General features: G+C 34.9%; 1 protein-coding gene across 3 annotated transcripts in view; it reads right to left on the bottom strand.

The window, feature by feature from the left end:
• The window catches only part of LOC150093189 (transcriptional coactivator YAP1-like), a 241,776-nt gene that overhangs the window by 51,443 nt on the left and 167,301 nt on the right, over positions 1 to 23,032 (bottom strand). For all 3 annotated transcript variants that reach the window (XM_090413261.1, XM_090413263.1, XM_090413262.1), the window contains exons 4-5: positions 12,862 to 12,965; positions 11,036 to 11,194 (exon numbers count right to left, since the gene is read on the bottom strand). In XM_090413261.1, coding sequence (XP_090269387.1) covers positions 11,036 to 11,194; positions 12,862 to 12,965 — 263 coding nt within the window. The remainder of the gene's footprint in view (positions 1 to 11,035; positions 11,195 to 12,861; positions 12,966 to 23,032) is intronic.

Raw genomic sequence — 23,032 nt, 5'->3', positions numbered from 1 at the left:
ACACACACACACACACACACACACACAAAAGCTGCCAACTGACAATATAAATCAATTAGTATCATTTGTTAGTAAAGCATTCATGATATAACATTCCTCCAGTGTTGTGAAAATCTTCAGGATACAATTCCATTATTTCCTAACTTTTAAATTTCTATATATAAAATAACAGTACAACTCAATAATTACTTATTCACTTACTATCAATTAATTATGTCCTATCAAATAATTTTTTTTCAAAAATTATTTATTTTTAAGCAAAAAATAAAAATAAAAAATTAACTTATTAGAGCATCAAGTCCAAAATATATTTTTATGATATACTTCAAAAACAGATTTATAAAATATTTCCACAGTAAAAGTAATCATACATAGGTTTCAAAACTGAAGAAAAAAAGCATTTAACTAAAAAATGAATGCCTCTAACTAATGTTCATTTTCCCTGGAGACCAAATAAAAAATTTTATATTGCTTTAGGCTAAAAGAGCAACTATAAACCATAAAAAATAATCATAAAATTTACCATATTTGTCAAAATATTATCCACACTTTTTTTCGCTAAAAAAATACGACAAATATCTCTGTATCTGATTTGAAAATAGCATACTGACTATCAAACAATAACTCATTAGTGTGTCTTCTTTAAGAAAGTAGAAAACTGTGCTTAAGTAATAAAATATTTCTCAAAATAGGTCATGATATCGGAAGTACAATGGTGAAAGCTAAGTATTACAATGGCTAATATCATAAGCAACACAAAACAACTACAAAGCTATGAAATATTTGTTGGACAATTGTTGCTACCAAAAACCCAGAAATGTACTGCAAATTGAAATACACTGAACGTTTCATAAACATCTGACCAATTATAAATGCTCCTTGAAAACTACTTAAGGGAAAGTAAATCATCAAACACTATTTAGCAGGAAGAGTTAAGTGAAAACAAAACTGAAGTAGAAAGAACAATTCTTGAATGATAAATACAATATCACACAAATATTTTGGACTGAAAGTAACAGTGCATCTTCAACATAAAAGCAAGAATGAAACAAGGTAGGACATTAACAATCAGCTAACCATTTAAAGTAGATGACAATTTTTTCAGTTAAATTGTTGATTCTTATTTCTCTAGTATGCAGCACTAACCTTAAATGATTAGTCAATCATTAGTGTTCCGCCCTCTTTAAATGCTTACTTTTACACTAAAGATGAACTGTTAGTTGCAGTCCAACAATTTGGACGATAGTTTAATTCCCATTAAAGAACATTGTTTCTACTGTGATTATATGTTTTCACTTAATATTCATGTCACTGGTTCCTTTAAAAGTTAGCAGGGACAAGTTTTATTCAAGTGGTACAAATTATGTAAGTTACATAAGTGCAGGTTATATAAGCACTGAAGGTGCAAATAAGGAATCCTTATTTGCACCTCAAGTAACATGGCAAACATCCAACATGCATTTACACTTCTGCCAGGTTCTACATGACATACAGAAGATGATAAAATTTTGGTACTAGAAGGTTATTTTTTAAAACAAACAATCAATTAAAAAACTTTTGTAAAAGCTATACAAGTTGTATAAAGAAAATATAATCAACAGGCATATATTGTATGTTAATTCTTGGTGTATTTTCTTTAAAAAAAGTTAGTTCATTATTCTTTATAAATTTGTATAAATTCTAATTATTTTTAATTATTCAAAGCCATTTATTTTTGTAATTACACTATTTTCTCGGATACATGCTTGTTTAAAGAATGGTATTTGTACACAAAATCTTGTTGTCAGAAAAAGGGGAGGGGGGCTAAGTATAGCTAAGGGGATATTTTGAAATATGAGTTATGTTCTTTAGCTGGTCAATTTGCAAGATTGGTGAGAAGTTTGTTGGTTCAGAAGCAATTTTTATATATGGTAAGAAAACCCCTATAGTGTAATTCAATCATGGTATAGTTAATGTAATAATAAAATGTGTGTGTGTGTGTGTGTGTGTGTGACTCTTCACCTAAATATAGTATGTATTTGCATAAGTAAAGAACTTATAAGACTCTGCTGCAGCCCACAAGGGATGAATGATTAGTTTCTAATGATGAATAATTAGCTTCTTTTTACTGTGCCCTCTAAGTTATGTTTTTTGGTATAATCAACTGCACCAACTAATACTCACTGCAATAATTTACATTTGATCCTTAGTACTTATTTCTGATGGAAGCCAAATAACCAAAATTAACTTGAATGGATACAGTCTGCTATGGCAATAAAAATCTCTAAACAAGCGACTCTGGTTGATTGTTATTTATTATTTATATCGGTTGTAACAGATGGCTCACTTAACATGTCTGTTATGCTGGAGTGTTGAGACACTGCTTTAAACTGCAGTAGAAGTGATGATTAATTTTTGTTATAAAACAAAGAATTATTAAACGATGGAATGAGTCTGTTTATACAGTATGAAGTTATAGTTGTTCTTATGCTTCATTTTTTAACACTTAATTCCTATAGTTAATTATTAATCTGTTAAGAAAATTACTAGTTTGGTAGCATGCATACACAATTTTCTGTTAGTAACTAGCTAAGGAAGAATCAATTTCTTTTTTTTTTTTTTTTAAATTGCCATTAAATAATTTTTAGTATATTAATATCTCCCTTCCCTCTCCCCAACAGTAAAATATTTATTTTATCTGGATTCTGTCATAACCAATCATAATAAAGTGTCCAAGAAAGAACCTGCAATAAATTTACTCAGTAAACAAATGCATAAGCATTTCACTGAGAGAATCTTTTTTTATTAGAATTAATGAAGTTCCTCCCTCTCCCCTCAATTCAGTGTTCATGAAGAAGAGATACAGATAAGAATTTTGGTTCAACAATAATAAAGTTAGAGTGTAGTTATAATAATTATAGTATTCACATGAGTGTTAATGCCATTCTGAATTTAGGTAAGTTTCTTTTCTAGGGGATATAAAACTTTAAGAAGTTTGATATCCTATCCCCTAAGAAAGAGATCTGGAAAAGTTTTTTTTTTTTAAGTTATATAAGTACTGAATTTACTATCCACATATTCGTTGATGTATTATTTCAATAGAAATGCAGTTGAAATAACTGAAATACATTATTTCAGTTAAGTAAATAGTCTTGGCAGTGGTGGTAGTGGTAGTAGCAGTAGAACATGTTCTTTTACACACATCAAAATGAAGAGTGTGATAAGATCTGAAGGATTCAAAAGGCAACTCTTAGTAAGGGAATACCGTGAGTAGACATATAAATACAAAATTAATGATGGAAAATCTTACGTAAAAATAATTTTTAATAGTATAATTTATTATACTATTAAATATATTTTAATAGTATAACGTGGTATAATATATTTTAATAGTATAATGTGGAGTTTGAACACCACGCGCTTGGCCGCACGAAGGAAGACTTGGTTTCGAGTCTAGTCGGCAACTAGAGGAAATTTTTCTAAGCCTTTTTTCGACCGGTTCCCGAGTTAGTCGATCTCTTGCCCGTGCCAGAGAATTTCTGATGGCATTAACACATGAGTGTTAATGCCATCAGAAACAATGGCATTAACACTCATGTTTTTCCTCCCGGAAACTAGGGTTTTTCGTCCTGTAAACTCAAGAAAATCGACCATAGAACCCACATTATTTCAGACATTAAATATATTGTGTTAGGGTTAGGGACCACGAGATGGCGGCACATTTGAGCCGTCTCTCTTCACTGTGTACCGCTTAATTAGTGATAGCCTTGGGCCATCTATCTCTGATTGGTACCAGTGGAGATTGAACTGCCCACTCAGTCTCCAAAAGTTAGATAGGGCTAAATGGCCTAGCCTACTCCCCGTATACGGGAATAAAAAGGAGTTAGCTGATTTTTTTTTTTTTTTTTTTTTTTAATAGTATAATTTTTGCCTGTGTGTCACAGGCATCTTCAGTACATGTTAAGCTGAAATTAAACAATAACTGACAATTCCAAAAAGTGCTACCTAAGTAGCTAGTGTAAGATAACTAAAAAGGTCAATAAAATTTTCTAATAAAAAAAAAAAAAAAAAAAAAAAAAAAACCATATATACACTATAAAGTTAGGAAAGATTAGCTGATTTGTAAAGTACTATCTCCCATAAAGGGGATAGACGTAAACCATCAGATCTGTTTAAGTTAGGAGAGTGGAGTAAAGTTTCACATGTTTCTTTATAAAGCCGTTCTATGAGGAACTGACTTTTGTGAAGGACTCTTGTCTTTTTCCAATGGGACTCTATGTCTGGTTAAGATGGCATGTTCTGCAAGTCCGGACTGTTCAGGTTTAGGGTACTGAATATAAGACTGGTGTTCTTCTAGTCGAATAGAGGCAGATCTTCCTGTTTGTCCGAAATAAGATAATCCACAAGAGCAAGGAATCTGGTAGACACCTGGATAATTAAGATGTGGAAGCTTGTCCTTAGGAGAAGTAAGAAAGGTGGAGATTTTTCTGACCAGTCGAAAGGCAACAAAAATATTCAGTAGCTTTAAAACTTTTGCTATACGTTCATTAAAACACTGGTTCATCGAGCCAACTCCTTCTGTTCTTCAGACGATCTCTTACAGAAAGAACTGCAATATATTACTTCTTCCTTTCTATCTAATGGATACAAGAATTCCTTCATCAAAAGAGCTTCGAGTAGTTTTAATATGTCTTCCTCTTCAAATACAGAAGAAATAACACGCATTCCTATTCCTTATGTACACGGCATTAGTGAACTTACACTAGCTAAGTTATCTTACACTAGCTACTTAGGTGGCACTTTTTGGAATTGTCAGTTATTGTTTAATTTCAGCTTAACATGTACTGAAGATCAGGATCAGATCTTCACTTTACGACAAATAGTCGACAAAGCATGGGAATATAACAAAGATCTGTATTTAAGTTTTGTCGATTTGGAAAAGGCATATGACAAGGTGCCAAGAGAGAAGCTATTCAATATGCTGCAGTTATATGGTGTCAATGGGGCATTATATCAAGCAATACTTAGTCTTTATTTGAGTTGTAAGTCAGCAGTTAGAATTGAAGGAAGTACAGGAAGATGGTTTAATGTTAAATCTGGTGTGAGACAAGGATGTACATTATCCCCTCTGTTATTCATTATCTATATGGATCACATTATGAAGGAAAGTGGTATTAAACCTGATATCAAAATTGGAGATGTTAATGTCAGCTCTTTGCTTTATGCGGATGATGTTATACTTCTAAATAAATCCGCTACGAGTCTGCAAGATTCTCTGACTAAATTGAATAGCTGTTGTAACAGATATGGTATGAAGGTCAGCAATAAAAAGACAAAGACAATGAAAATAGGCAGAATCATTGAAAATGTCAACTGTGTTGTGAATGGAGAACCTGTGGAACAAGTAAAACATTTCAGCTACTTAGGCACAATTTTTACTGAAGATGGTAAACTAAATATAGAAATAGACAACAGAATCAGCAAAGCTGGTATGGTGGGAAGTCAATTGAATAAATTCATATGGAATAAGAGAGAAATTAGTCGGAACACTAAATTAGCTGTATACAAGACAGTGTTCAAACCAGTTTTAACTTATGGATCTGAGAGCTGGGTCAGAAGTAAAACACTTGACCAAAGACTAGAGACCGCAGATATGAGAGTCCTGAGAAAGATTAGAGGCGTGAACAGATGGCATCAATGGCAACAGCATATTAAAAATGAGGATATTAGGAAAGAACTTGACATTGTCAGCATCCAGGAATGCATTAGCAGAGCTAATCTCAGGTGGTATGGTCACTTAAATAGAATGGGAGGGGAAAGATTAGCAAAACAAGTATTCTCTGCCAGGTTGGCAAGAAAACGACCCAGAGGAAGACCAAGATATAGGTGGATTGATACGGTACAAAGTGCCTTAGTCGATAGAAATACAAGATCTGATAATTTTGGAGTCTTGACAAGTAACAGACTGATTTGGAGGAAAATTGTAGATAGGAAGTTAGTAATGATGTAATTTTTTCATGTAGTACTGTCATATCCTGTACACCCCTTGAGAGTACATGGCAGGAATTTGATGATGATGATGTACTGAAGATGCCTGTGAAACACAGGCGAAAATTATACTATTAAAAAATATTTTTACGTGAGATTTTCCGTCATTAATTTTGTATTTATTCAGACGGCAGAATGACTACTTTCTTGAAAAGTAGCCATTCTGACTTACTTGTAGATACAGTACCATTCTGCAGCTGGAAGAAAAATTGTCTTTAGAAGAAAAAAACAATACTTATCACTCTAAAAATAACATTAGTGATATAAAAGTAGTAACTGGTTGGGTCTTTTATGAAACAACGAAGAGTGAATGATAATACCTAGAACTGTGACATGGTTTCTACAATTTCACATGACTGTGTCAATTCACTGTTTACAAATGTATAAAAAGTTGCACTTTAAATGGATGTCATCTATTACTACCAACCAGCACAAACTAGTGCCATCAGGTATAATAAAAAGTTGAATAGTTTGCATCAGTAAAGTATCTTTGTATAATAGCTAATCTAATTATCTAATGACCAAAAACTTCCAGAAATGTAGAATTTAATGGAGGACTTTAATTATCCGAACATTGATTGATAGCTATGAAATTGCATGAGAAGAATGAAACTGAATTTATTGAGCTGTTGTGAGACAACTTCCTCAAGCAGCATGTGACAGAAGTAACTCCAGGTCAAAGGTTGTTAGATCTGATTATAGTGTCAAAGGAGATTGCAGTTAATGACATAATTATTCTGCTTCTGGTTGGTGACAGTGATCATGCGGTACTCACTTGGGAAGTGCCTAAGTTTATGAATGTTCCATTCAGAAAAGGTTATGTGCTGAACTACAAAGCAGAAAATTATGACCACTTGAGGGGGGGGGGGGGGTATGGTGCGTTATATGCCATGGTATGTTATTGGATGGGAAGGATATCAACAGCATGGGGGAAGTGTTTTAAAAATTACCATATGATGCGATATCAGAATGTGTCCCTAGAATAGAGTAGGAGTGAAATGGATGTGTAATCTAATTAAGCAAGAGATTCATAAGAAAAAGATGATGTGGAAGGAATACCGTGTGCATAAGGATGATGTCAGTTATGATAATTATAAGCAGCAGGCCAGAAGAATCACAAGTGTTGTACAGAAAACTAAGTCCGGGTATGAAAAGAAACTGGCTCTGCAAGTTAAAAACAACTTAATAGAATTCTATCATTATGCTGCAAGTAAAAGAAAGATTGAATTTGAAAGAATAACTCTAATGAATGCAGATGGTATGCAGGTGACTGATGCAGAAGTGACTGTTCAACTAATGAGCAGCCATTTTGCTAAAAGCTATCAACCTGGTATGCAACATTGATCTCACTCACCGCTATGTCTTCACCATATGAGGAAACTCATGTGGATAAAGTTTATGCTGTTGCATAAACTACATAAGAATTCTGCAATAGGAACGTATGGGATATCAGCACAGATGCTAAAAGAGTGTTCAGCTGAACTGGCTATTCCCTTGACAAGGTTACATTTGAGTCTCAGAACAGGGAAGATTCCACAGGAGTGGAAAGAATGTATTGTAATTCCATTGCACGAGGGTGGTGAAGACAGATATATCCAACTGTCGACCAATCGGTATCTCAGGAGGTGGTGAAGATTTTGGAAAAGTTTGTTAGGGCTCGCATTCAGAAATGTATTGACAGAGAATCTCTACTTTGCAATGAACAGCATGTATTTACTAAGGGAAGGTCATGTTTTAGCAACTTGCTCACATTCTATAATAATGTTATCACTGAGTTAGACAAGGGGAATGGATACAATACACCATGATACTTTTTGAATTTTGCTAAGGCTTTTGGCAGAATACAGCACAGAATACTGTTGCATAAATTGGAGAATATGGATTGGATTATAAACTACTGGCATGGATAAGAGGATGGCTGACTGACAGATATCAAAAAGTGGTATACAGAGGGTGTGAATCTGCAAGATTCAAGGTAACCAGGTGTGCTTCAAAGATCAGTCCTTGTTCCACTGTTATTCAATCTGTATATTAATGACATTCGGAAGGATTTGACAGGCGACACACAGTTATGTACTGATGATGCAAAGATAGGCAGGCAGGGTAATAATCAGGAGTACTGCTGATATGCAGTACTTGCAGAATGATTTGAATAGGCTGGAATTGTGGACATGTGAAAATGGCTGTCATTTCAATGTTAATAAATGTAAAGTCATGCACTTTGGTGTGATTAGATATCCAATGTCATTTTATACTGATGAGATTATGCTTGACGAAACTGATGAGGCTAGGGATCTTGGAGTTTTAGTAGACTAGAAGTTGAAGTTCAAGGGTCATATAGCACAAATTCTAAATACAATTCAGAGAATAATGGCAATGCTGAAATGAACCTTGACATGTAAAGATAAGGTAATCATTTTTCCTCTTTACAAGGTCTTGATAAGACTTCACTTGGACTACTGTGTGCAGGTCCTGTCTCCTGGTTTCCGTGGTGATTCTGATACAGTGGAGAGAGTGCAAAGGAGTGTGTAAAAAATTATATCAGGATTGTGGAATACAGATAATGAAGACAGATTGAAAATTTGTAGGCTGCAGACACCAACAAAGAGGAGAAAGAGGGGTGATATAACTGAGACTTACAAACATCAAAAAGAGTTATACAGAATTTCAGTAGATGGAATTTTTCATTTTATGGAGGGTGGGAAAAGGAACGTGAGGGCATTCATGGAAGTTGAGACTAAATGCTATCAAGAAGGGGGTTAGAACTAGATTTTTCTCTCAGAGTAGTGCATGATTGGAATGGACTGCTGTTGGATGTTGTGTGTTTAAGTAGCTTGAATGAATTCAAGAACAGGTATGACAGCTAGTGCAAATAGTATGGCCTCCCTCTACGAGTTTCTGACTCCCTGTAGGTCTCTCTTAATAATAATAATCATCATATTGATGCTAATGGCAATAAGATCAAATAGTGATGACACAAATGACTATGTATAATTTTATATTTCTTTTTATATCTCAAAATACGGCACTATCAGTTCTTATGAGAGAGCCAGACATGTTATGACAAATATAATCCTCTTTTAACTATCTTGAACTCTATTTTTCTATTGCAGAAAAACATCTGCCAACACGTAGCAGCTGTAAGCCAGAAATATTATTCCAATGCATTATATACTGAATCTTCATCCTCACAATACCTATTCAAGATAGTAAGATCAATGACACTGAACCCAACTTAATGAATTTTGGTGTCAGTTCTACTCAGTCCCCATATGATGTCTGCCATCCAATATGGAAGTTGAATATGTGTGTGTGTGTGTGTGTGTGTGTGTGTGTGTGTGTGTGTGTGTGTGTGTGTGTGTGTACAGCTTGTTTTACAGAGGAAAAATCTTAATTGCCAAAAGGGAGAAACTTACCATCTCCAAGATCATCTAAATTGGTTCTGCATAAAAAAATGCCTAATGAAGTTCTTTTTATCATGAATTGATCTATCATGAATTGATAATTATTGATAAAATACTCTTTTTTTTTTATGTAATTTTTCTCCATAATGAGTAGTCATTCTTAATTTTTATATGGGTACTAGTATTTGTATCCATATAAAACAAGAACACTAAAATAGGCATTAGAATTGGAATAGTTAAAGCAACAGTTTGGAGTATTGCAAGTTATGGAAGTGAGTCGTGGACACTTAGAAAGAGAGATATGGAAAGAATATCAAATCAAGAAGTTTTAAGATGAGTTGGGATGGAAAGAACACTGCTAAAGAATATCATGCAAAGAAAGACCAGATTTGCAGGACATCTTCTGAGAGGTTCTTTGGGACACCTGACAAGAACTATATTACAAGGGAAAGTTGAGGGGAAGAGAAGACGTGAAAGACCAACTAGAGAGTAGTTTAATGACATCGTGCAATGGACTGGTTTAAGAATGATGGAAGCGACAGACAGAGAGAAATGGAGAAGAGCTGCTCATCTGCTGCAACCCTCTCGCTAGAGGATGCTACCGGACGACGACGACGACTAGTATTTGGATAAATACAGCATTTATTGTATACTGTAGAGATGCATTGGGTCTTCAAGGCCAAAGACTTTACAGCAGTGGTTGCCAAAGTGGTAGATATCGACCCCCAGGGGTCGATATAACATCGTTAGGGGTTGATAGAAAAATATAAGACATCATTGTACAGGTAATATTTAATTCGGTTAACTTGGATTACCTCCATCCTGAATGACAACGCAATTCAAGTGTGAATCGTGGGAACAGTGACATGAATAGGACCTGTAAGATGGAGCAAGGTCATGAAAAGAGTTACGGAGGCCAATCAAGTAGGCCAAAATGACGTACTTACCAATAAATGGATGTTGGTGGTTCCCACCCGGCTGGCGTGGCAGGAGCGAGATTGCAACATGTGTACAGTTGCTTATTTACTTATACTTACACGTATTCAAACCCAGTCTCATTTTTGCGCATCGACATACAAGTGAGCATTAATGTTCTAAAATTCATCAACATACATATTAGGTAATATTAAAATTACCTAATAGTAAAATAGAGGGGGTCGATAAAAAGTCAAGAAACTCTTGAAGGGGTCGATGGTCAAAGAAGTTTGGTGACCCCTGCTTTACAGGCTTAGCTTAAAAGAGGAGCATACATAATCCTCTGAAAAACAAGACCTAAAAGACTAAAATTCTGATGACATGTGACAATTATGACATTCATTTCCATTTGACATCTTCCTCTGCTCAACCTTAGTGAACCTGACAGGAATGAGACACTTAATATAATAATCTCTGAGATATTTGTCTTAATTGTGTATCTGTTCAAATTTAGGATGCAAGTGTAATTTAAGTTGCAATAATTTTATATTTTTTAATGGTTACATAAGAAAGAAAAGTAAGATTTTTTGTTAAATTTAAGACTTCAACTTAAATGAATAAGCATGTTAAAAGGAATGACCACAAAATAGTAAAAAATTGCAAGTTTAATAGACACATTCAGAACAGACCTGTCGCAAAATTTCTTGCTGTCGAAGGCGCAGCCGTTCTCGTTCCATTTGAAGCCTTTGAAGACGCAGTTTCTGTTGCTGTTGCTGTATGTTAAGTTGGCTGGCACTTGCAGTAGATAAAGATGTAGCTACAGTGATTGTAGAGGCTGAGGACGAAGCCTATATCAAAGCAAAATGATTCCTTTTATTCTTAAGTTATAAAAAAAATAACCTAAATAAAAAAACATAATATCTGACATAATATCTTAGTTCATACTACAACTGGTTATATGCTAATTGATTGCCTGAAGACAAGTCGATAGCTGACAGTTGCAAACCTATCAAATGAGTGAACAGTTGGCAGAAGACCAGTTTCTAGTACAAAGTGGAAGTGCGTAGTTGGATATCGTGTGAACTGTAGTTTTTATAAAATTTTTCCTGTAATCATCATGGTGTGAGCACTCATTCAAAAATCAGAACCAATAAGAAAATAAATGGTTACCATAAGCATAATCTTATCACACTACCATTTCTAATAATAAAATGTATTTATTTTGAGTTCCTTTATAGTACACCCAAAATAATTGTCTTTTCTTGTTTATTTTCCTTTTCTTTATTCAATTTTATATCACAACTGCATAATATGAATTAAAATATTATCTGAATTTAGATCAGACTATATATGTATTTGAAGAACAACCATTAAAAGGAGTCTACTGACAATAAAATTATTAATAAAATAATAAAATCCACAATTTTCTATAAGAACAAACTACTAACTATACTTAGAAAACAAAGGTTTCTAAAAGTGATAGTTATATAGTTATGTGAGAGTTATGGCTTCATAAAAATGGCTTAAAGTGGCATACTAATTAACTTTGAAGACAAGAACTCTGAAGTGCCGACTGGTTGCCTTGTATTTAGAAGAAAGTGTTCTGAACTCACACAGAAACCAGTGAATATCTAAAAAATACCTGACGTAGTTTGTAACAAAAGTTATACAATCTATAGTTTACTACTGATTGGAAATTGCTCTGAAGAATGAATGATAAAAGGCATCCACATTGGGGGATGTTAATGAAAATGATAAAAATCCAAATATGTTCCAACCAAGAAGATAAGCAAACTAACATTTACACTACAAAATAAAGATTTCTGGAAGTAACAACTACATCATTGCTTACAGAATGTGTATATATACTATTGCTGGACACACAATATTCGGACAGCTGCTACTGCATTCATCATCACAACAGCTATCATAGCCCAAACTAATTTAGGTCCAGACTACCATAGCCAAACTAATTCCAACAAAAAAAGGACAGTAACCAATCACAACATACAAACCATGCCAAATTCACCTCAATAAAAACTCACCTCGCATCCACTTTACTAACATCCATGTCATCAACACCCACATAAATGACATTCACCATTAATTTAGAATCACCCAGACCACAGATGACTCTTAACAGAAACCCAAATAGCATCCACTACTGTCCACCTCCAATGTCCAAATTGTGCACTTCACAATTTCTAAAAAAATTGTGAAGCAATATGCACTAAAGTAATATGCACATGAAAAATAAATCTGCACTTTAACATAACACTATACAAAATTAGTAAGACAGTTGCACAGAGTTGAAAAGTTGAATATTTTTAACACATTAAACAGTACACACTGAGCAGTCATAGAACCTACCATATTAGTGAGAAAGGAGGGCATTAAATGTTTATAGCTTATATTATGACTACTGATACTATTTTAGCAATAACATACATCAATCATCATTTCATATATATTGACTACATTCTGAAACATAAAATGTTTTTTTGTTTTTTTTTACCTGTGGCTGCTGTTGACTGGATAAGGCAGGGGAAGACTGAACTTGTGTTGTGGCACTAGTATGACCTGGCAAAGGTAGCAAAGGTAAGTGCTGCAAATGAAGAGCTGCAAAAAATCACAGAAGAAACTTTCTCTAAGCAACATAAAAAAGTTATACTTTAATTTATTCAAAAACAAAATTTTTGAAATCATCAATTTTAATGAAATTTAAACATTCTAACAGTCAAAAAAATATGTCAAATCAGTTAATATATAGGCTAGAAACTATATAGAAACAAGATTTGAACATCAGCAATATCATAACTATGACTGCTAGCAATCCCCCCCCCCCCTGTAAATAAACATGAAAAGCTTGTGACAGAATGTACATCAAGTTTCTCAAATGCTTTTCTTTTCTCTTCTTACTCCCAAAATTAACCACAAATCTACCCCCACCCCATAATAGTATCTGCTATTAATGAGTTGCCAAGAAATTAAATTTTACTTACTGCTAACTTCACTGACAGCAAATAACAGTCAAGGAAAAAAAATACCCCATTGTCTATACAACTCAGGTTTACAAGAAGAGAATCATTTGCACATAACAATGCTGCATTTAGTAAAAATAATAACTCAAAATATGGAAAATAAATCTCCTCCTATTCAAGTGATATTATCCATATGACAGATTCTTATAGAATATGGTTATGCTTCTAAAAATACTTTAACAAATATAGTGAAATTTTTTTTGATAAGCCCAAAGTGACAGCACCTTTAATAGGCATGTTTCACAAAAATACTCTTTCTTTATGTGAGCAAACAGTTATTCTGAAGAACTGCTATTATGAGGTTAATGAAAGAAAAGTGTTTCACATTCATTTATCTTTGCAAAGCCTGAAAAAGTTCTTTGCCACTACTCCACACTAAATTCAGTTTGACGATAAATTTACCATTCTTATTTTGTAAACCACTGCTTCTAAAAATACTTTAACAAATATAGTGAAATATTTTTTTGATAAGCCCAAAGTGACAGCACCTTTAATAGGCATGTTTCACAAAAATACTCTTTCTTTATGTGAGCAAACAGTTATTCTGAAGAACTGCTATTATGAGGTTAATGAAAGAAAAGTGTTTCACATTCATTTATCTTTGCAAAGCCTGAAAAAGTTCTTTGCCACTACTCCACACTAAATTCAGTTTGATGATAAATTTACCATTCTTATTTTGTAAACCACTACCATTCTCTTTAAATGAGAATGGTAGTGGTTTACAGAATTTGAAGTATGAGTTCCTGAAAATAAGTGATGCAAAAATTTAAAAAAGGCTTGTTTTATTGGCTTACAAATGGGTGCAGCATTTATGAGAGACAAATCTTTCAGCAACATTTTAAAGGATACTTGAGGCGGGGGGGTGGAGAGTCATGAAAGGATTTCAAAGCTGTTACCACCAGCTTATTTACGGTCTGTTAAAAGTGAAAAAAGTATAGAGATCTTGTAATGTCTTAGTAATCTCTAAGACATTACAGGAATATAAAGCATTTATATGTTCTAGAATGCAATGCCATTCTAGAACATATAAATTTACACTTAAAATAATAATAATAAAACAAGCCTTACAAACCAAGGAACTATACAAGCTCATTCAGAGCAGGATTTTACAAGCATCCATGTCCATAGTGGAATTTAAACCAACCCACAAACTAGTGGGTATACTATCCACGTGGTCAACCAAACCAAAATCCTGTATCACTTCGATTTCTTTCTTCCAAACTAATTATATTTCTACCCATGTAAATGAGTAGAAATATAATTTTTACCCATATGAATTCAAGTTCTAAAACCAGATTAAAACTTTCTTGAAAGCTTATGAAATATAACCTTCAGCATGAGAGCTGCCATTAGCTTACACTATATAAGAGACATGAATTTAGTTCATGAGCACATATCTTTGCCTTATTAGTGTGATTAGGTTTCATTGGCCTGACAGCTGTATCGAACTGTTTTGTCCTTATCAGAGATGAGGAGTTATATTTTATATTTTTCATAAGTGAACTCTCGATAGGAGCATATATAATTTACTGAAAATAACGACCCAAAGGCTTCATTCTGGCAAGATCAAATTATCCAAGTAAAGGATATAATATATCCATTCAAGTTCTAAAATAAGATTAGAACTTTCCTGAGAGCTTATGAGAATATATTCTCCACAACTGAAAACTCCAGACATATGACCATTTCTGAGTCAGGATCACACAATTGTTCTTTCCAAAAGTGGCACAGTGAATTCAGCTAATGAGCACATTTATTTAACTTGTATTAGTGTGATTAGGTTTCACTGGCTCTGTAATGAGCAAATCCCCTTTTGCTAGATACTGTTTTAAGTAATTATGCATTAATGACTATAAAATTTCTTTCTCCATACCTTCTAATTGATATCATCATAATGAAAATCCCTTTTGTGACATAGCTTCAAAATAGGTTTGAGGCTATATTGCGAAAAGTCAGTTTATATAATGCTCCTGTGAAATAGATGACTTTATCTGTTTTATTGTGTTGTTTTTAGACTAATTAATTTTTTATGGCATATTTTTAGCCGGCCTGGTTGGCCGAATGGATAGCGTATCTGCTCTCCAGCCAAAAGGCTGCGGGTTCGAATACCACCGTGACATGTTTGTGATTGTCTGTAGAAATACCAGTGGTGGACGGCGGTAGATGGTGTTAGTGTAGTGGCGGTCAGTTGGTGATTGAATGGTGGAGACAGAGTTAAACAGCAGGTGCCCTTTCATATGGGCACCTGCTCTTTCATATTTTTCATATGCATACTTCCAAATGACTTCATTGTTTACTGATTTTAAATGTAAACTATTCTGAATGTTTATTATCTCAAGTTCTACTTCAGCTTGGTTTATATCAAACAGCCCACTAATTTTATATGAAATTTCTGTGATGTTCAAGTTTTCTTGAAATGGATTATTGATAAAAGATAAAATCATTTCAATTTTATTAAAATCTTTAAATCTTGAATTTATTTCTTCCTCAACTAATTCTATTTCACGAATAAATTCTTTTAAATCATAGCGAAGCATTTCTTGATTTTGTTCAATAAATTTGAATAAATATGGGAGATGTCTAAATATAAAGTCATTTATATTTTTCTTTAATAAAAGAAAGTATTGTTGAAAAGTTTTTATTGAACTTAACATGTCAATTAAATTTTTATCTCTACCTTGTAAATCTCAATTTAAATTGCTTAATTTCATACAGAAATCTACTAAAAATTATAAGTGTAACAACCATCTTTTATCACTCAATTGTGGATAAATATCTCCTTTTTCATCAAGAAAATTTTTTATATTGTTAATTAATACAAGAAATCTTTCTAAAAATTGACTTCTGCTGAGCCAGCGAACATTATTGTACAACAGAAGTTCCCTATCATCATCTGCCTGTAATTTAAATAATCGCCATTGCAGGGCTTTTCCTCGAACAGAATTTACAATTTTAAATGTAATATCCAAAACATCTTTTGTATTTAATCTTTTACTACACAGTACTTGTTGGTGAATAATACAGTTATACGTTAAAAAATATGGATATTTGTCATCGTTTTTACATAATGAAATTAAGCCTGATTTATTACCTATCATTGCATGAGCACCACCAGTAGTAATAGACACAAGTTTAAAAAGCGGAAGTTTGTGTTGTTTCACAAATTCATTAAATGCCAAAAAAATGTCTTTTACCTAGTCCTTCCCAATAATGGTATAATTTTCAGAAGTTCTTTACTTGAATAATCTTGAAATACAATGCGAATAAATACCATTAACTGAGCAATATCAGTGAAGTCGTTAATTCAAATTGTAATGAAAATGCAACACACTGGTGAATGTCTGACATTAACCTGGCCTGGAAACTTTTCTCCGGTAATTGGAACTCTTCCTTTCGGCAATTTGAAACCTTGTCTGCGACCTAGAAGTAGCCTCACTTTAGCGACGTCTCGAACCGAGAAGTTCCTTTCTGGAAGCAGGAAACTCCTCTCTCAAGCAACGTGGATCTGGGCAGTCTCTCTGACTGCGACTCTGGACCAGGTGGTCTCCTCTCTGACAGCAATTCTGGAACCGGACCCCTTCTGCTTACTTCAGTCCCTTTTTATGAGGCCTCCTCTGAGATCTCTCTCGCATGAAGTTTGGCAACCCCAAAGAATCGGTATTATGAGTCTTTCATCTTAAGTTTCAAATTCAGCACTCCTTTTGTTCTCCTCCGCTTTCTTTTGATTGTAAGTTGCCAGCCATCTGAAAGTTGTTTGAACTCTTTCTGACTGACTTCGGAGATGTTTACACTTAGAGCCTGCAAGCCTTTCTTGTATGTATGTATGCACAAAGTTTCAATAACAATCTTTCTAATGCCGGCATGTACTGCTTCGGCAACAAAAACATTGCCTTTGTTTTTAACACTCTAACATATTCTTATTAGAGCAGTATATACAGTTAGCTTCAAAAGAGTTATTTACAAAAACATCTAATACAAACTATACCGAGACAAACAAAGTTTATTTTTTTACAATATTCACATGGGATTTAACCTAAGTAAAAAATCAATGTAATGTGCTTTGGAATATTTAATACTTAGGCTACAATCGAGTTTTTACACTTTGCTTATAATAGTATTCACTCGGCTCGCTGTTCGGCTTCCACTGATCCAAATTAATTAATTTACCCGGACTTATAAGAAAATTACTGATTTGACATTTTTTAAGATAAATAAATAAACAATAGCAATACACTTACAGCGAATTAAAAATAATACAAAATAATGATAAATAAAATATTATGTTTTCAGTTTTAATTAAATTTGTAAGTAAGGAGGAATACACAAGAGATCGACCAAAAATCGCTCTGCGATCGATGGGTTGAACACCCCTGTTATATGGTATGGCATCTGAATTATAAAACACGGCATGTTACTACTGAGTTTTTTGCACTATAATCAAAAATTTAATAAATCAATTGAAAAAAGAAAAGAAAGGCAAAAGAATAGTTGTTCTTGGAAGTTTTTTCACTTGGTTATACTATAAATTAAAGATTCATCGAGCCTACTATTGACAGACAGGAAGAACCGTGGACATCCGCCCCAGTGAACGCAAAAAATATATCAGGTATGTTCGTTATGGCAAGTCGAGTCTAGCAGAGCACGCTTTGGATACCCCTGCACACAGGATCAATTGGAAAAAAAAACAAAAGTGCTGCACAGAAGCCTTGAAACATATTCCAAACCTCAAAAAGTATGGCTGTATAAATCTACCAGAGATTTGGGAGTCAGTCATCCTAAGACCAAATTAATACCATCCACTTAGATGGAGCCTAATTAGGACTTTAGTCTTTGTGTTGCACGCTACAATTGCTCATACTAGTCCCACTGTTACACCAAATTGCAGTTGTCTTGCTACTGTAACAAACTTTGTTTATGTGCTCTGAAAATGTTGGATAAAATACCAACAAAATATTAGCAATTGAGTCAATAAATAGTTATTTTCATATCAATCTGTGTTTGCATCTATACCATTAAAATCCAATCAACAAGAAATTATATACTTGGTTTAATCCTTTATCCAAGTGTAAGCAAACAAAGTTTGCACCTGAAGTATTTTCAGGACGTCTCCTTGTGGACATGGCTAACGCATAGCATTAGACATGTCCACAAGGAGATGTGCCTTGCATGATGGGATACTAAGGCAAGTGATGTGGAGTCATACCACCTTTACCACGAGTTGTCGCAGTCCTGAAAATACTTCAGGTGCAAACTTTGTTTGCTTACACTTGGATAAAGGATTAAACCAAGTATATAATTTCTCGGTATCTTTAATTTATAATATAACCAAGTGAAAAAACTTCCAACAACCTTTCAGTAATCAAGAGTAATTCAATAATAAGGTGAGACACCTTAACTCATATATGAAACTCGTATATGACTTCTGCATTACTTCAACCTTAGTATCACCAAAATTCAATTTACACATTAGAATGGCAGTTGTTGTTTTGGGATTACGGAATTGAGTAGTGTTATTACAGACATGTTTCTTTTCTACTGCTAGACAATGCACTTTTTTAGGCAGTACTTCACCACTTATGGAGGCATTCCATGAATCTTGCATTGCACTGGCTTTAACCCTACCTGAATTCCTACCGTCTCCCCCTCTGCATGAAACGTGCATGAGGTCAATGGCCGTGTAGGCCACACCCGAGATGAGGGCCGGTGGTGGATGTATGGTTATTAGGTAATTCGAGCTGAGCCAAGCAACTTGATGGTATCTTTCCACACTGCTACAACACTCATTAACTCTTTCTCACAAACTTTGCTAGTAGATCACCTCAGTCTACAGAACTTTTGCTGGTAGGTCCCTAGACTTGCAGGATTTTACTTGCGCTTATATGCAAATCAATCAATATGAGCGTGCCCGATATAAATGCCATCATAGACTCGCTCCATGAAGAGCTGGCACTTATCTTCATAAACAAACTTCAAAAAAAGTTCAAGCTTAAATTGCCTGCAAGTATGATCGATCATGACATCATCACTGACTCACTCGATAAAGGGCATTCAGCTTCTTAAAAAATTCGAGCTTGAATGGCCCGGCTTCCTAAATTTATATTCCTTACCCGGAGCTGATGATGATGAAAATGAAGACACCCCTCAAATGGAGGAGAAACTTAATCTAGTGGTCTCCGCCTCTACTTCCTCTGATACGAGAGACCCACGTACAGAAGAAGCGCAAAACTCTCATCTCGGAGCCAACAAATGATATTGGCATGGATGAAGATGCTCCCAATTCAGACTCCTCTGCCTCCCTCAATCATCCTAAGGGAAAAGCAGAGACTGACAGCTTTAAGAACCATCATGGCTAACCTGCAGATAAACTATGCCACGGCCAAAATCATAGATGAAGGCATCAAAATTCAGCCTGCCATGGCGACAGACTACAGAAATTTAACAAAGGAAATGGATGCCAGAGGTATTCAATATCATACCTTCTCACTTACCTCGGAAAAAAATTTGAAAGTGGTGCTCCGAGGAGTTTCTGAAGATACTGACCCAGATGAAATAGCTACTGACCTCAACTTACAAGATCTACCTCCTATAAAGGTCAGCAGAATGTATACATCAAACAAGACCATTGTGCCTCTAGGGGTATTGTTTGATCTATTTCTTATGGAGATCCATAATAATATCCATAATCTCACTCTAGTTCTTAAAGAGATCCATAATATTTACAAAAACATATACAATTTAAAGTCAATCTGTGTGCTTAAAATTACACCAGAGCCACTGAGGAAAAGAGTTTTTTTCTGGGCAGTGCCACAGGTGCCAAAAGTTTAGCCATGCCCAAAAGTTGTGCAAAGCTCAGTACAGGTGTTTAAAATGTGATGAGACCTACCCCAAACACTTGCGTGAATCCAAAAACCACCACGGCTAAGTGTGCTAATTGCGGCAGCCCTCACCCTGCTAACTATAGAGGGTGTATTTACCACTCCAAAAACAGCAGACTGAGCCAAAAAGTCAATCTACCTTATTATCTAAAACGAGAGCTCCATTAACTCAAGCTCATCAGTCCCCCACTAGTTCGAACAGGGCAACAGGTGCTCACCCACCATTAACTGAGCCCCCCCCCCAGGAAGTTGAACCTTCAACATCAAACAAGGACATATGCCGATGTGGCCTGCACCAAAAAGACAGTCCATGACCAGAATCTGCCTAATCCACATTCAAATATAACACCCATCATCACCTCTTCTCTTGCAAATATGCTGCAGGATTTCAGTAACTCAAATCCATCACTAAGTAATACAAAAAGGTTTTTACAGCAAACCCAGTCCATTTAATCTGCACTCTCTGATGTATAGGGAAAAAAAACTCACCCTAGATTCTTTCAAAATTATTGCTTGGAACGCAAACGGTCTCAAAAACAAAATACTAGAAATCCAAGAATTCAATTCTTGAATTCAATAATATATCCGGATATATTATTAATTAATGAAACACACCTGAGAGCTGCTGACAACCCCAAAATCATACAGAAATGACAGACTTGAGCATAGAGGTGGTAGTACAGCCATACTCATCAAAAACTACAACCATCATTCTGTAGCCAACCCTACAACCACTAATCTCGAAATCACAGGTATTAATGTCATTACAAACTCAGTCGGAAACCTAAAAATCTACGCAGCCTACACCCCACCATCAAAAACATTGCTGACCTCAGATCTGGATGCCACCCTCGAAGTTAAAGGGCCGGTCATTATTGCCGGAGACTTAAATGCAAAACATCCTGCCTAGAGCAGTAAATCTATCAACAAGAATCAAATTCCAATTGTGCAGCTGTGGCTGGCCCCTCAGTATCAACTCATCATAGTCCGATTGGCTCCTCCGACGTCTTGGATATAGTTGTCCTCCAGAATGTTAAATTACAGTACAACCTGGAATCACTGAACGAATTATCCTCTGACCACAAACCCTATTTTGCTCCAACTGGGTAATCAGAAGGGACTGCCCCCCTTCGCTTCACACCTTCATACCGTGGAAAAAATGATCCAAAATGCTCCCAGACTGCATTGGCCCTGTTCCTCATTAACTCCAAGGAAGAAGTCGAATCTGCAGTCAATAAATTCACTCATCAGATCAACGCAGCCTTATCATCTATCACCTTAAATTAAACTGCTTCTAAGCGTAAGCAACTACCAGAAGACATCATGAACTTAATCAGGAAAAAAAATAAGGCAAAAAAACTATACCATAACACCAGAGCCCACCAAGACAAAAAGTTTCTCAACAAACTGAATTGTGCAGTGAGAGATGCACTTAAAGCCCACAGAAACAAATTATGGGAAGACAAATTAGCCTCCATATCACCCGGTGATCAAACCATCTGGAAACTGCTGAGAAATATCAAAAACAAAAATAAATCTCTTTCCCCTCTCAAATCTGATCTAGGCATTGTTCACTCAGATGCTGAAAAAGCCGAAACTATAGTTAAACATTTAGAAAGGCAGTGCAGCCCTTCATATGATAACCTAAACTTCAATCATATTTATAAAATTCAACTCCACGTCAGATACGTGCTAAAATGGTCTGCTACCTGTACCAGCCAACTCACACTTACTTCTTCAGCTGAAATTTATGACAATATACAGAATTTAAAGAATAAAAAAGCTCTTGGGCCTGACGGCATTCCTAATAAAGTTATTAAACTACTGCCCCGAAAGGCCATTGTACATCTTACAACAATAATAAATGCCATGTTCAGATTCAAATACTTTCTCTCTGCATGGAAGTTGGCAGACGTGGTCCCTATTATAAGCCTGGCAAGGATCCACAGCTGCCTCAAAGTTATCGTCCCATCAGTCTGATTTCTAATTTGGGCAAAATTGCAGAAAAAGTTATCCTTTCCAGAATTCAAGTCTCTGTAAACAAATTAAATATCCTTCATACAGAACAGTTTGGCTTTTGCCAGTTTCACAGCACTACTCAACAAATCCATAGACGGATTGAGTTCATTACCACAATCTACAATTGGCATCAATACACCGAAGCAGTTTTTCTTGACTTAGAAAAACATTTGACAAACTATGGCACTTTGGACTACTATACAAGCTGATTTTAGCCAGCATTCCATTGGATCTGGTCCACCTCGTAAAGTCATTTTTTAGTGGCAGATGAATGCAAGTCAAATTAAATGGCGCATTATCTACCCAGCGATGGATCTTGGCAGGAGTGCCTCAAAGGTCTCTCCTGGCACTGATACTTTTGTCAATTTACATGGTGGACATTCCGCACAATCCAATGTCGTCTATCATTGCCCTCTACGCCGACGACACAGCAATACTAGCTAGATCTCTTAAACTGCATCTTGTCATCAAGAAATGCAAGAAAACCTGCTGAAATTAGAGATTGCAAGTAAACCCTCAAATGAGTGCTACCGTGCTTTTCACCAAAAATTCAATATCTCCTAAAGAAGACAGCTTTCTATTTAATATCAAAATTCCCTGGAGAGCAGAAGCCAAATATCTTGGTGTACTGCTGGACAAAAAACTAACCTTCAGCCAACATACAAAAGTCTCATGTACAAAGGCATCAAAAGTTATAACACAGCTCTACCCTCTTATCAATAAGAATAGTAAACTATCAAAATCAAATTGC

The sequence above is a fragment of the Typopeltis vanoorti genome, chromosome 24 (assembly GCF_054136105.1).
Source record: "Typopeltis vanoorti isolate ZY-2024b chromosome 24, IOZ_Tvanoo_1.0, whole genome shotgun sequence".
Taxonomy (NCBI): domain Eukaryota; kingdom Metazoa; phylum Arthropoda; class Arachnida; order Uropygi; family Thelyphonidae; genus Typopeltis; species Typopeltis vanoorti.
Note: the sequence above shows the minus strand (reverse complement) of the source record. Positions and strands in the feature narration are given on the sequence as shown.